Below are 14424 nucleotides of genomic sequence, written 5' to 3'. Positions count from 1 at the left end.
CTACAACCTCCGGCACCGCCAGGTTCACTACAAACCTGGGGACCAAGTCTGGGTGTGGACACCAGTTCGCCGTCCAGGCTTGTCAGAGAAACTCCTTTCCCGCTACTTCGGGCTGTACAAAGTGTTGCGTCGTGTGAGTGACCTCAGTTATGAAGTTATTCCAGATGGCGCCGCACTTTCAAAACGTCGAAAGCCTAGCTCGGACATTGTGCGGCTGAAGCCGTACTACCAACGATAACGCACGGCCACCCCGTGACCACTCTCTTATTTTGCACACCGTTCTTACCGGCAGTCTTCACTTTTTTTCAATTTTTTTTTTCGGAAAGGGGGGGGGGGGGAGGTAATGCCACCTAGCGTTGCCAGGTGGCGCATGACTGAGTGAAGGACGACAAAGTTGAAAGGACGACGAAGTGTCGCTTGCGCGTTTGAGTCTGTGCTGCTCACTGCTGTTGTGTCTGAGCTAACCCCTTGCTATTCTTGATATTCTCAATCACCTTGTACGTGACAGTATTCAATTCGTATTTGAAATTTCAATATTTGCACACTCCTAGCATTTTTACCATATATTTTTTTCTGAAAAAATATTAATGTCTCCCTTGAGCGATGAGAATTTCTTCAATGTAAAAAACTATTTTCAACACACGAGTAGTGACCAACTTTGTCCCAAACTATCTGTACTGTGTAGCTCTGAGAAGAAACAACAAAACAGGCACACTTAATACATCTCCTGGTTTAAAGGTTTCATTACTCGAGACATTATGGGGGCAATATACCCCAAACGTCACATCACATAAGCACTTTCAAGGGCTACCGAGTGAAAAGCCTTTGAGAGCCTTTACCACTATCAAACTAGAAAAGAGCTGTGCTACTACTACACAAATTAAATCGCTATAGACATGTTCAACCATCTCGCAAGAAGGTGTGGCGCCATCATCGAGACCAATAATTTTACAGGCATGTAAGCAATCGGCCTGCCAGTTTACGTTGAGAAGTTTAATAACAACACGCCGCCACTGCTCAAAGACCTTCGAAACCTTACCAATGATAAACGAACGCGAAAGAACGCAAGAGCTTAAGGAAGCCTATTACGTAGCAAAGCCATTTACATTATGGTAAATTTACCGTGTTTACTTGTGTAATGACCTCGCATAATGAACCTACCCCTCACTTTTGCTGCTAAGAATTAGAAAAAAAAAAAAAAAAAAGGCGTTAGCGCATCCTTCAGTTTTGCGCTGTTGCATTCCATCGCGCATTTCTCGGCAGTGCACCATGATTGATGCTGCAGAGCGATAATATATGTTTGCCAAGTTGCCGCTCCTTCCGATTCAAGCTAATGTCAAATGATAGAGTGCCAGCACTCGTCCAGTTGTGTAAACACCATTTTCAGTACATTCGCTTTATCATGCCTCATCTCGTGCGGGCGCCATCGACTGCCACGCAATCATTGAAACGCGTGATAGTGCAAATGACTTTTGAAGAGAACAATGCTAAAGGCGGCTTCAAAAGCGGGTGCTTTTGTTGATGACCGATAAATGGAAAGATGGAATACTGTCGCAAAAAAAAGAAAGTTTTTCCTGTGTAATATTGTTTTTATTTGGAGACCCGTTGCACCAGTGCAATGTCACCCTTTCATGGCCATTGGATGAGACCGCGGTGACAGAAATACTTATCCATATTTCAAATTTAATAGGGAGTCAAATTAACAAGTATTTAGTTAATTACAAGTTTCAGAGGTGCGCAGAAGAAAAGAGCTGGCAGCTGTCGTCACGGTCGCCAACTCCTACCCTTAAGTGCCGCTGGTCGCTGTGCCGGTCATGATGCCATAAAGGCTTTATCCTCTCTTGCATGATTTTACCTGGTTTCATCTTCTGTCCCCGTTTTGGATGTGCGCAGCCTCTAACTATGCCTCCCTATTGGCCTCGAGATCGAGCGAAGCCTCCACCTAGCGTCATAGTGGAGAACCCTACCCAGTGTGGATGCTTGTTCGCGTCGCGAGCCAACCCGCAGGGATTTACGTGCGTGCGTGCGGCGTGTAAAGGGTGCTTTTTGTTTCGCGGTTCCTGTGCGCTTTTGCTTACTTATCTGCCTCTTGCAAAAGAAATATGAACAAACTATTACTCCACGCTCCCTTAAAAAAAAGAAAAAATACTTTTTCCATATCACGTATGTCAAGCTGGAAAGGACATATCAGTCGCGGTCTTCGGCGCTTGAGATTCTTTGACAAGCGGTGTCTCAAACGAAGCGCTGCTGTCGTTAGAAGTCTTGTCAAAGCAGAACAGGTTGCTGCCGTTAATACAACTTAATGTAAACGCTCAAAATCGTATATTCCCGTTTATGTTTGAAATATCGTAACTGCTGAAACAAGTGACCGCAGACTGTTGCATAGCAAAATCTAGTTTGAACAAGCCTTCGGTGTCCACGATAGAGTTGTCAGAGTATCTTATTTATTTATTTTTTTTACAGTTAAACCTCTGTCACGGTGTCTCAGTGGTAGGGCGTTTAACTGCAGATTTCGAGCACGGGGGGATTCGATCTCTGCCGTTTCGAAAAGCGCTCCTCGGCTGCGGAATTTGACTGCACATTAAACAATCTCTCGTGGTCAACGACACAGAGGCCCACCCCTACATCATCCATAATATAGTCTATGTCACCCATTAAACCCATATATGCATTCCATTTTTTTTTTTTTTTTTCGTTTGATTCTATGCATCTGTATTGGTTGTAATGAGCACACTTCGCTTTAGAGAAATGCTTGAACGTTTGAGAAAATCTTCGCATCACCTGTTACACTAAATACAGTCGAACCTGGATATATCGAACTCTAGGGGGATCGCGGAATAGTTCGATATATCGATAATTCGATATACAGAAATTGGCTTGTGACGGCACTTACGATGCGAAAAAAAGATACAGTATTTGTCGCGTAATCAACCCACTCTCACAATGAACCCACCCTCCACTTTTGCACCGAAAATTTGAAAAAATAAAAAACAAATGTTAAGGCCAGCTTGCTTACATGCAAGCGATCTCAGCGATGAGCAGCAGCGACAGAGCGAAAAATTTCAAACTTGTTGGAACTGCATCCCTCTCTCTGCTCGAGCCACCGCAACAGATCAAAACAAGGTCTCTGTTGCTGCGGCAAAAATCGCGAGCGTTTTCGCTTGCATGTCGATGGTGCGGGTCACTCAGTTTCGGTAGTCTCATTTCTTGGCAGCGTGCCAAGATGCTGTGCAGCGATAACGTCATTATCGTCGGGGCGCGTTTATCTTTTGATAGCTCCTGCGGTGGCGGGGAGCAAACTTGGCAGAGTGCCCATGGATTGCACAAGCCTGGTTCGATTTATCACACCGCGCTTGAGGCGGGCGTCATGATCGCAGCAGCTGACCGCGTGCTTTCGTTGATTCATACATGCAAGAATAAACGACTCCTGCAAAAAAGAAAAAAACTGCCGCTTCTTAACGCCGAACAGCACAACGACAAGGAAGGATGACTAGCAAAAAAAAAAGAAAACAGAGCTGCCGCTTTTTAACGTCCGCAGGCGCCATAGCCACGTCAGCTGCCGCACGCAGAAGGTTCGCAACACATGCTGGAGAAAGCGTCCGACGCCTGTCTGAAAACTGACTGAGCTGGCTTGGTGCGTGCTGAAGGACAGAGCTCGGCAAAAGGATGGGCACACCCACGCACATGGCTTGCAAACGTCATGTGTTGGCACGCGGGAAACGATAACTGCAGATGCGCGCCTTTGGGGAATGGGCGCGGCGCTGCCCAGACCAGTCGTCGCCGAACTGTCCCCTCTCATTCCTTCCGCGCGTGGCTTGAAAACGTCACTCGGCAAATGGCCAAGGGTGATGCGATCCTCTTTGGGGAAGGCACACTTTCCAGTGCGTGGTGCAATTGAGTTCGATATATGACGCGGCTTTCCTATACTTTTACTTGGGATTTTCAAGGGGATGTTCTGCGAGTTAGATATAACCAAAATTCGATATATCCGGGTTTGATATAACCGGGTTCGACTGCATTACAGAATACACATAGATCAATGTACACAGGTAGCCCATTGGAATTATTAGAACCCCTTTTAGTCTGTGTTGTCTTTCGAGCAAACGTTTCTGTCAAGGGCAGTAAAACTGCTTCATACGGGCTTAACCATCGGTGTTTAGTTCGGGAATAAATACATATTTATAGTCTCGCAATAAGATGGACTCTTTCTTTCAGGATAGTTTTACTTTCAAAACAAGTGCCGGATATAAAAGACAGAACCACCCAAAGTCACTGCTCAACAATAATTACAATGATAAAGAAATCATGGTTCAAAATTTCTTGCTAGAACATGATAGCAACCACAGTTTTTATGATGTCTTCGCAGCTACTGATTCATAGCTTGCACTTTAACGTTACTGAAAATTAATCTCTGATAGTCCTACATTTTGTCAAGTGTGTAAAACCTCTGACATGGTGAAATTCATTGTCATTGAAAAAAAAAATAATTACACTACTAGTTTACCATTTATAAACATCTCGCACATCACAAATTCCTTATATTTCCCTCGGTTTCAGGAAATCATTTAGAGTCATTTCACATTGAAATACCAGATTATCTGCGCAAGAAGTATCTGCCTGTTGTGAGCTCGGCAAACTTAAGCCACTCACCGCTCTACACGCGAGCAGTCAGCTTACCTGTGCGGAGAGGTTTCCTGTACAGTGTCGGCGTAATCTCATTTTTGGGGAATACTAGTGCCTGGTTGTCTAGCCAGAGTTGATGTCCACTCAGTCTATGGCAACCCGCCGGGCAGTACGCTGTAAGTGCTGCATTTCACCTGCTTAAGCCTCGAGTCAAGTACAATATAATGAACCAGGCTGCATCGATTCAATCTAAAGTACTGCAGGTCAGAGCACAAACCTTGATCTTCGTGGGCTTGACACTAAATTTGCCTGTCTCACTCGTATAAGAGTTGCACGCTGTTGAAAAAGCGATGCAAAAGTATCAGGCCTGTGAGCGCCGTTACAACGCAAAGAGCGTACAAAGCCGATATCAGTAAATCTAAAAAACTGTTCCTAAAATCCGCACATCTTTTTTTTTATGCATTGGCAAAATCCACGGATTTTTTTCTGTTTTCTGCAGTATTGGGATACTCTAAACAGTAAATCGCTAATGCATTGCACAAGAAACGTTTTCATCGCCAACAAACCCGCCGTAAACTCTGAAGCAGACATACGCCGCATGCGTTTCTGCGAGCGAAGCCGGCTGCAGATCCCCACTATTGGAGCGACGGTGGCACCACCTCTAGGTAGATCTCGCGGCGAATCGCGGAGGCGTTTCTTTGGCCATGTGCTGGGTGCCAGGCTGGCCAGAGATGGCGGCACATAGTTCCAATTGTCGGAAGAGGAACCGACTCTCGTCTGAATTAAAGGTGCCCTGAAACGGCCACCAAGAAGCCACTGATAAGAGTTCAGTGTGTAGAACAAATACTTTTGAGCACTAACCTAAAGCATAACTCCTTGAAACAAAGCCAGCAATTTATTATTATTAATTTTTAAAAACAGAGTTTTTTGAAATTTGCGGGCAGAGAAGTCGTCGTTTGGCGGTGTCGCATGGAACTATTTCCTTAACCCGTGACGTCACGGGCGAGTTGACTGGCAAGGCTTGCTAGAAGCTGCCATTCGCTGCGGCCACTGTAGCCATGACGTCACGGACACACTTCCGGTTGCTGCGAAAGTCTGCTCATGCGCTGCTCGAACTCTGTGCGGGCTGTTACACAGCTCGCCGCCCTTGTCGGTTAGGCGGCCATTGCCCATCAAGTACAACAACCGAAGCGACGCAGTGATCGGCGGAACGAAGCTGCATTTACAAATATCTTATTTATTATATAACGTGGTATCAGGAGTACCGGAGTGTCGTCCGACGAGGAGTTAACAGCACGGTCAAGCACTGCACGATGGCAGCACCTCCTTGACCGCCGTAAGCACCGCCGCTGTGGCCCCTCCTCCCGCATACCGTATGTGAACGACAGGGCGGATCGTTAGCACCGATGTCCGAAATAAAGAGTTAAAAGTTGTTGGCATCTGGAATACTGAGCCGAATATCAAGCATGAAGCCCTCGTGAGGATCGCTGACCAGCAGCAAATTGCTGGTAAAAGCGATAGCCGTGATACAAGCAAGTTTCTGCTCAAGCCAGCTGCCGCTGGTGCATTTCGGCTGATCCGATCTGCTCGTACTAGCTCTGAGATTCATGCGTCGTCAGAGTTAATCCTATAATTGTACTACGGCAGGATAGGATTCACTATAAGGCAGTTTCATAAATAGACAATTTACGACAGCGTTGATCAGTTCCAAAGCGCCGACCACCGCGGCTTCGAAGCGAAACAATTTAGGCCTAGCGACGACTAGGGACGGTCACGCACGGCGCAGTCGTTCGCCGCGCTCACGCGCTCCACCCCCGCGGTAATAGTGTAACGTACCTCAGCCTGCTCGCGGCATCCTGTGTTGCAAGTGTTGCAAACTCGTGTACTTTCATGGCTAAGGCCGCGCATTTTGACGTTCTGCTCAGCAAAAGCAGTTCAAACGATACTGCAGACAAGACAAGGCTTCAGTACGCAGTCTGTGCACTGTCGGCCGTAATTGAAGACGTCGGGCGGCACCATATTCTATACATCGATCTTTAAACGTGATACAGTGGGCAAATGAATAACTGTGAAGCAGACCCGCTCGTACGTTTCGCGCACTCTGGCGCCGACGAGTAGCCTCCGTCAACAGACGCCGTCATAACCTCGATTAACGACGCAGAGGTCGCCAAGCTCTGTTTGCGATAACCGCGGTTAGTGGTGTAACCATGGTTTGGTCCGCAGTGTAACATGGGCTAACCACGGGTTCACGGTCACACTAACCGTCGCTGCGCGAACTGGCGAACTTTTCAGGACTGGTTGACGCGAGTACGCCAGCGAGCGAGCGCGCTTCAACCAGAAGTTCGTCGAAGTGACTTATTTCTGGGCGGAGCTTTGAACTTGCTTGTATTCTTTGTTTTTTTTATAGCTCCCTTCGGCGTAAAGTTGAGAGGGAAAATTGGAAGAGTCATTTTTAATCGCCAATATCTCTGGTGTTACTGAAGCTAGATAGAAAATTTTTGCGGGAGATTGATGGGTGGTTCAATATCTATCAGTGTTATGGCGTTGTTTACCCTTCTTGGTGACCCATTTCAGTAGACCTTGAACAGGTTCTTTTTTTTTCGCAGACCTTTATGAAACTTGGCAGGACCAAGAATGTAGTTCAAATTATTCGAGAATTTGAATTAACGAGCTTTCACTGTATGCCCATTTTCAGCAGGAGCATGAAAAGCTGATTATGATGTCATTAGCTTTACACCTAGCAGATCCCAAGAAAAAGTGCCACAAATAGCCACTAAAGTACATCGCCTTTAAATAGACAACAGCTATGAAATTCGTTACACACACTGCATGCACACATCGCAAAGTTTAAAAATTTTTCACATTCTGTTCTGCATTGTACTTTGGCCTTTGCTCACAAAGGGGCAACTTAAGTACACAGTGAAATCCAAAAATGGTTTTTAAACTTTTCTCCAGTACATACACTCTTATGGGGTGCAAATCCAGCTGATACTCTCAGCCAGCCTAGCCAGAAACAGCAGTGCCACCACATTTTGTTTACATCACAGAATGACGTCTGTCTATATCTTGACTGGCGCAAAAATCTAAGACTGAACACAGGGCAGTGAAAGCAATCACCTCTGGTAAGGCTACAGAATGAACATAAAGCAAACCTCTGCATGATTGCAATCCAGAGTTTGTAAGTGTGACAACTCTCATCATAACTGGCTAAAACTATAAAGCTCAAAACACTTGTTAATGGTAACACAGCAAACAGCCTACCATAACCACTATCCATATGACTCCCTTGCGATCCAGGGTAAGAGTGGGCGCCGCTACTGAGCCCATAAGAGCTGCTGTGGTTTGGACTTGGCAGCGTCTCCGAAGGAGGAATGCAGACGGATGGGCGGCTGGTGAGCGAAGAGACCACGGAGGGATCGAAGAGGCCTGGCCTAGGACCTTGGAACAGCTGGCCCAAGAGCAGAGGAAGCAGGGCAGCCTGCTGCTGTTGCTGCTGGGGACCAGCCATGGGCTGCGGGTGGCCGATGAAAGGATTACCAGCCAGCAAGCCACTCAGGAAGAGCTGCTGCTGTTGATGTTGCTGTTGTCTGGAAGCCGCAGCGGCTGCAGCTGCATGGTGTTGGCTGGCCGCTGTGCACAAACAAGAAAAACTTTCAAAAACTAGCAAGACAATTTCAGAACTATCTCTCTCTTATATACATTGTTTGTCAGATTAAATGGTAGCGGCAGACTACAATCTTGTTAATGACAATTTGCCACTTTTCTGGAGCTTGTCTTAACACTAAGTTCTAGAAGCGTAAGCGTTTAGAGCAATATAAAATTGTCCCCTACTTAAGTATAGCTGCCGAATGCACTATTTGAAGCAGGTCAAGAAAACAAACTATATGCCACATTCGGCAGAGACCGGTGACAAACCCCTACAACAGAATGCCGCTGTTATGCTCCCAGGTGCTGCATTTTCCGGAATGCTGCATTGTGAGAGAGTTCTGGTGTAGATCTTATTAAAAACTCATTCAATATAAATTCAACCGTTACATCACAGTTTAAACAGTGATGTAACATGGTGCATCACCAACGTCACTTTGTGCCACAGTGCCTTAAACACTGGCTGGCACAGTCTAAATGTAGCTCTTGTGCATATGTATAGAGGCTGGCCAAAATGGGACTACACTGCATGATGCCCAAGTGCCACCGAGTTCACTGGCTTCCAATACACTGCCCTACACTGACGCCCTGCCTGAGGCAGTGTGCACACAGGCTCGGGCCGGCCTGAAAGCTCGCACCCGACCTCCTCAGCTTGGGCCGCTTGAAAGCACTCTGCCACAGGCTCAGGCCGGGCTGGGCCTGGACCAGGGCTCCCCAATTTTGAATGCATGCAACTTCATGAAAGCACAAATATGGTCATGGTGCGCTAGCAGCAAGGTGTCTCAACTGTACAGCCGAAGTGTTTTCCTATCTCCCTTCAGAGTATGAGCGTCCGACCTCGCTCGTACTCTGATCCGACAGCTGTCAATGACCGATCAGAGTGGCCGCTTGTGGGCACTGAGCCAACTGAGCTACAACATTCGCGTATCCTGCCGATGAAGATGTTCATGGCATTTGTTTAAGGTTCGCATTGTGCCTCTCGCGGGTCTCTGCTGTGGCTTGTTCCTGGCATAGGTGTAGCCGCGATGGAAGCAGCACGCTGCACCTAGTCAAAGTATCCGGGTTGCTCGAGTTGCATCTTGTTCCTCAGTCAAAACAATGCCCACATCAACAAAAAATAACCTAAGACCATGACCTTAAACTGCCATCGCCTCACTCGCTTCTACTGCTATCCTCTTCTCATGCAGGCTGACTTGTGTCTCGCTGCCCATGACCGCGCCAAGGTTATTCCCTTTGTACCTTTTGTTTACTTCGTTATCTTCAAACAGTTAAACTGTAGTAAAGTATGGTGTTGAAGTTCAGCTGAACGCTTTAAAGTGGATGTGAAAAGTGCTGTATGGGACAAATATGTGATCATAGTTTACTGTGCTATTTAAGATTGCAGTTGACTGCGCTACAAATTCACCTGGAGGACATGCACAATGCAAGCTGTGCAGGACATTCTTCGCTTACAAATCAAAAATGGGAGCACCACATCGGCAGAGACACTGCTGTAAGGCGACCAACTCGCCCAATGCAAGTACCACAACTACTTTTCTGAATCCAAGTTTACAGCTTCCACTAGCAGTGAAGGGAAAGCTGACTGCAGCATTAGCATATTTTTGGACAAAAGATATGTACCCATTCGCCGTGGCTTTACAAAAGCGGCCCAAGAGTAATTCAGCAGTGGAGCTCGCCATGGCAATGTTCAGACTGAGGAGGTGCTTCCCCACCACACTACTGTCTCCAGAAAGGTAGCAGATCTAGCAGCAGAAATTCTAGGCAACTTAATACCGCATGTTCTGACAGCTATGAACGTGGGAAGCTGTCTCATCACTACGAACAAGTAAACCAATGACAACCGAAAACTGATTATGCTTTCTAAGTAGAGAGCATTATAAAACCTTTGCACTGAAATGCCAAGAAGTGTCTTGTGTTTTATCTGTTTAATGATGCATAAGCAACTAAGGCTATCATGCTACAAAGCTTCAGACTTGTAAGCAATGTGGAGAGAGATCGGAGAAGAAAATGCCTGATCCTTCGCATCCCACATAACGCTTAAACCGTTGCATTACGCACTTCTGACAGTCTCGCAAGAATATGCAAGAAAAAAAAATTGTAGAACCTTTTTTTCCTCACGTAAAGAGCCCTCCACCCAAACTGCCATCAAATTTTTTGGGGTATGAGCCGAACATGGTTGCACATAAAACAGAAGTACAGAATACTGAACACCAAGTGTTGCCCACAACGATGCCAGGTGACTGGTTCGGCCACACTAGACAACTGGCTGCTGGTGATATAGAAAGTGTCTGCCTTTGCCCTTTTATTCCTTACAAGGTAGGAATGAACTAAACAAGAAGTGCAGAGGAACAAAGGAAATGTAAACAGAGGAACAGAGGAAATGTGAACAGAGGAAATGTGAACAGAGGAAATGTGAACAGAGGAAATGTGAACAGAGGAAATGTGAACAGAGGAACAGAGGAAATGTGAACAGAGGAACAGAGGAAATGTTAGATGAATGCCCATGCGTGTGCCAAGATCCATTTATTTCAAACGGTTTGCAATTTGCCTCCAACTGCCCTGAGAACAGAGGCAAGCTCCATTCGGCACCAATTTCACTGCAGTTGATGCATATCATTCTTAGCTTTGCAGCTAGTCCATATTCGCGATTGTCCTTCGCGATCTTCACGGTGCCGCGACACATCCGGCACGCAGTATAATGCAGCAAACTATTCACTGTATTGAGGTCAACAATTGTGAACGCCATCGACAAAACCCCTGGCGCACTAGGCGTTGTTGCGAGAAGTTCAGTTTTTCGCGTGGTTGCTGAAACTGATGCCAGCTCAGCCGCTGTCTCCGCCGCTCGCTGCGCCAGGAGTTCGTACTCTTCTTTTGATAAGAAGTGCGTGTCCACTCTTGTGCGTTCCGGGTGCAAGCTGAAGCTAGTCGAAACAGTCACTTTGAGGACTGTCAAGGCGGCCGCCGCACTCAATGAACCGCGTTCAAGCGTTCGCGGTGGGTCCAAGGCATGGTCCAAGGCTACCGCACTTGCCGCACCGCGTTCTGCTGTTGCTGTACCCATGTTAGTGCATTATACAACCACTGCACTTTCATAGTAAATCTTCACATGACAAGAATGAAAAGAAAAATTACGGGAGAAAATTCAAGCTCAGCCTTTAAGCGTATGATGTAACATGGCTGGTCTCGAGGGAGAGCGCGCGCTCTTTCTTACGGCCTTCTCAATCGCCGCGGGAACAATGGGAACTTTTCTCCTTGAGTTGCGCTCTCCGCCGCCGCAAGGGGCGCGACCTGCTCACTGTTCACTCCGCATCTGCTTCAGCGGCGGCGGGTGGCTTTTGCCTGGTTTCGCGCTGTCGCTCGCGAGTTTCGTGGTGAGTGCAGCCTCGAAATTAAAGAACACAGAAGGTAGATGCTGCAGCGGCATGTCGTCAACGTACTACACACATGAACGGATATAAAAAACACTGTCGTTCAACAAACATTCGACAAGTATGGCATACATTGCAGCACGGTAGCTACTTTTGTTCATTTTAATTCGAATTTTTCCCAAGCCTGTACAAGAATGGGAACAAAAAAAAAACAATGAGCAGTGATCACATCGAAGCTTCTTCAAGGCTAACACGACAGCAACTCGTCTGCAACAGCAAAACAATCTTTCAGCGCTAGATGCAAAACCACTCATGTAGCACCGAAGATGAAAATAATTTCATAAAAATGTAATGTAAATTGCAAAATGCTTTCATGATATAAAGTATTAGTATAACAGTCAAAGTAGAAGTTGTAGGGTTGAGTTTTAAATGTTCTTATAAATCATGTATTAGCCAATGTGTGGTATTATAAACATTTTAATTTTTCAAATAAACATTGTTTTAATGAAATCTTTACATGATATTCAGCTTATCATGAAAACAATAAAAATGGTTTGTTCTGACACCACTTGTGCTCGAAGTTAGAGAGAGCTAGAATCGAAGTGGTAAAAAGAGGCCAATAAATGATGAAGGTGATACTCGATGCAGTGACTTACAAATGAGTTCACCTGTTATATCGAAAGTATGCAAGAAACTTCTAAAGCGTTAAAGAAGGACGCTCTCACTGAAGACTCATTTCAAGCCTTATATAGCAACCCATTGAGGTTCTCTTCGGGAAAGTAAGGTTAATGTGCGGAAGGGAATGACATATGCTAGATGAGAGGGTCGTAACAGCTAGCGGCACACGACTACATTATCAAGACTGACGTTTCATCTGAGAGCAAAATCAAGGCACTGAAGGAAGTGATGGCATCTCCTACCATCCCATTTCCCACTGTCACATATTCCGGTTTACCTTACGTCGCTGGATATATCCTTTAGTTAATCAACTTGGGGTGTGACGCTTGCGCTATTCTTCTTGAAACTAGCGAAAGAAGCAGCCCCATGTAGTACGCTCTTCTACGAGGACAATATTCTAGTGGACTGCATTATCCGAAAGCAAAGCTTGTTGCCCTATTGGACAAGCTTTTTTTTTTCGAAAAAGCTGCCGTGCACCTACTACACACAAATGTTCTCCAAGTACTTAAGATCCTGATTCAGTCAGCATTTCAGAATCACTGAGTTGCCCAAAAGGAATTGACAACAGCTATGTTATTAGGTCCGCTTCTTTGATATTTGAAAAATTTCTTAGGATTCTTCTTCTCAATTAATTATACCAGGAAGGAAAGTGACAGAGAAGACCGAGAGGCCAACTCCTTATGTGCACAAGCCGCGCAGGAAGATTTTGAGACTGAATTTTCTAGACACAGGCCGCATTTTGATGAATTGGTGAATATATGGTAGTGCGATGTGTAACTTTGAAGGACAATTCTTTTATTGTTTGCCGCTCTTTTTGATTCTGCTCAACTGTGTACGCCCATTTCCTTGATTAAAAGTAGTCGCGAGACTACATATACATCCTCAGTTTTTCGACAGACTGATATATTTTGAACGAAGCTAGAACAGCCCACTCCATCAGACAAGCGAAATTTTTACTATGAGTAAATTTTTGTTCTTTACTCTGAATCTGAGACTAGCCACGATTTTTGCCGGTGCCTCTTCTGATCTATACGAAAACGGTACCGGTTGACGGAATCTCCACCCAACAGTTCACCACGCACTCACGTCAGGTCGCGCTACACCTGCTTAAAACATTCAAAGGCACATTGCATAGCCTGGTAAATTTAGTTTTGTACAAAACTTGGGGGTAAAAAATGGTGAAGTGTACCCGAAGCTTCATTCGACCGTGCACGGCCGCACTGACAAAGGAGCTCGCGTGAGCGGATTGTTGACTGTATTTTATTCCTCGTACATGATAAATATTCTATGTTGATTACGGATTTTGTATAAACCATAAGGGGCAAAATGTCAGTACCTGCCGGTTGCAACTGACGCGGGCGAAGCTAAAAGCGAGCGCGCGTTTCCCTTGCGCGTGAACGGCTGTAGGGGAGGAGCAGCAGTGGGGCGGTGGCGACCCCACAGAGGCGCGGCGGGCGGTGGAAACAGACCCCATTGGAGAGGCCGTAAGAGAAGAGAAGCGCTCCCTCCCTCGAGACCGGCTGTGGATGCAATAGCATGGCCGACATAACGAAGCCATGCCATGCCATGCCAGCTACCATCTGCCAGCATTATGCCCGCAATTTTTCGCTCTCAACACCAACGTCGAATTTTCTGAGCAGCGGGACCTTTAATGCTTTTGTGTTAAAGTGCAAAACTAGTTGGTAACAGATTGCAAAACTACTGACAATACGTAGGTTCTTGCAGTGCCTATTTTATGTTCCTGGTTTGCTAGCTGTACCTGAATTACTTAGACACATCTCGAAACATGAAACTTTTGATAAAACGGACAAATCTGCAACATCATTTTATATAGTGCTTCACCTTGAATTTCCCACCATGTTGGATCTGGCATCATGCTTCCCTTAGGAGAAGGCTTGGCAGCTGAATAAGAGATCTTGTCGATGAAGCTGGGTGAAGGGCTGCCCAGCTCATCAGTGTCCAAGCTCAAAATGATACGGCGCACCTCAAAGAGCAGGCGTGAGTCACGTTCGGGACAGCGAACCACAGCACTCTGCAAGCAGGTGCAAAACAAGGCAAGGTATAACAAGGTCCCCCAGTAGCTATAGGGGCAGTTATCAGCAATGTCGTT

The 14424-nt window shown here is 46.0% G+C and overlaps 1 protein-coding gene across 5 annotated transcripts in view; it reads right to left on the bottom strand.

The window, feature by feature from the left end:
* The window catches only part of BicC (protein bicaudal C), an 87904-nt gene that overhangs the window by 32525 nt on the left and 40955 nt on the right, over nt 1-14424 (bottom strand). For all 5 annotated transcript variants that reach the window (XM_084589572.1, XM_084589571.1, XM_084589568.1 and 2 more), the window contains 2 exons: nt 14157-14346; nt 7885-8253 (listed from right to left, as the gene is read on the bottom strand). In XM_084589572.1, the coding sequence (XP_084445698.1) occupies nt 7885-8253; nt 14157-14346 (559 nt within the window). The remainder of the gene's footprint in view (nt 1-7884; nt 8254-14156; nt 14347-14424) is intronic.

The sequence above is a fragment of the Amblyomma maculatum genome, chromosome 1, assembly GCF_055883805.1.
Source record: "Amblyomma maculatum isolate TAMU_Amacu chromosome 1, ASM5588380v1, whole genome shotgun sequence".
Lineage (NCBI taxonomy): Eukaryota > Metazoa > Arthropoda > Arachnida > Ixodida > Ixodidae > Amblyomma > Amblyomma maculatum.
This window is presented reverse-complemented; position numbering and strand designations above follow the sequence as displayed.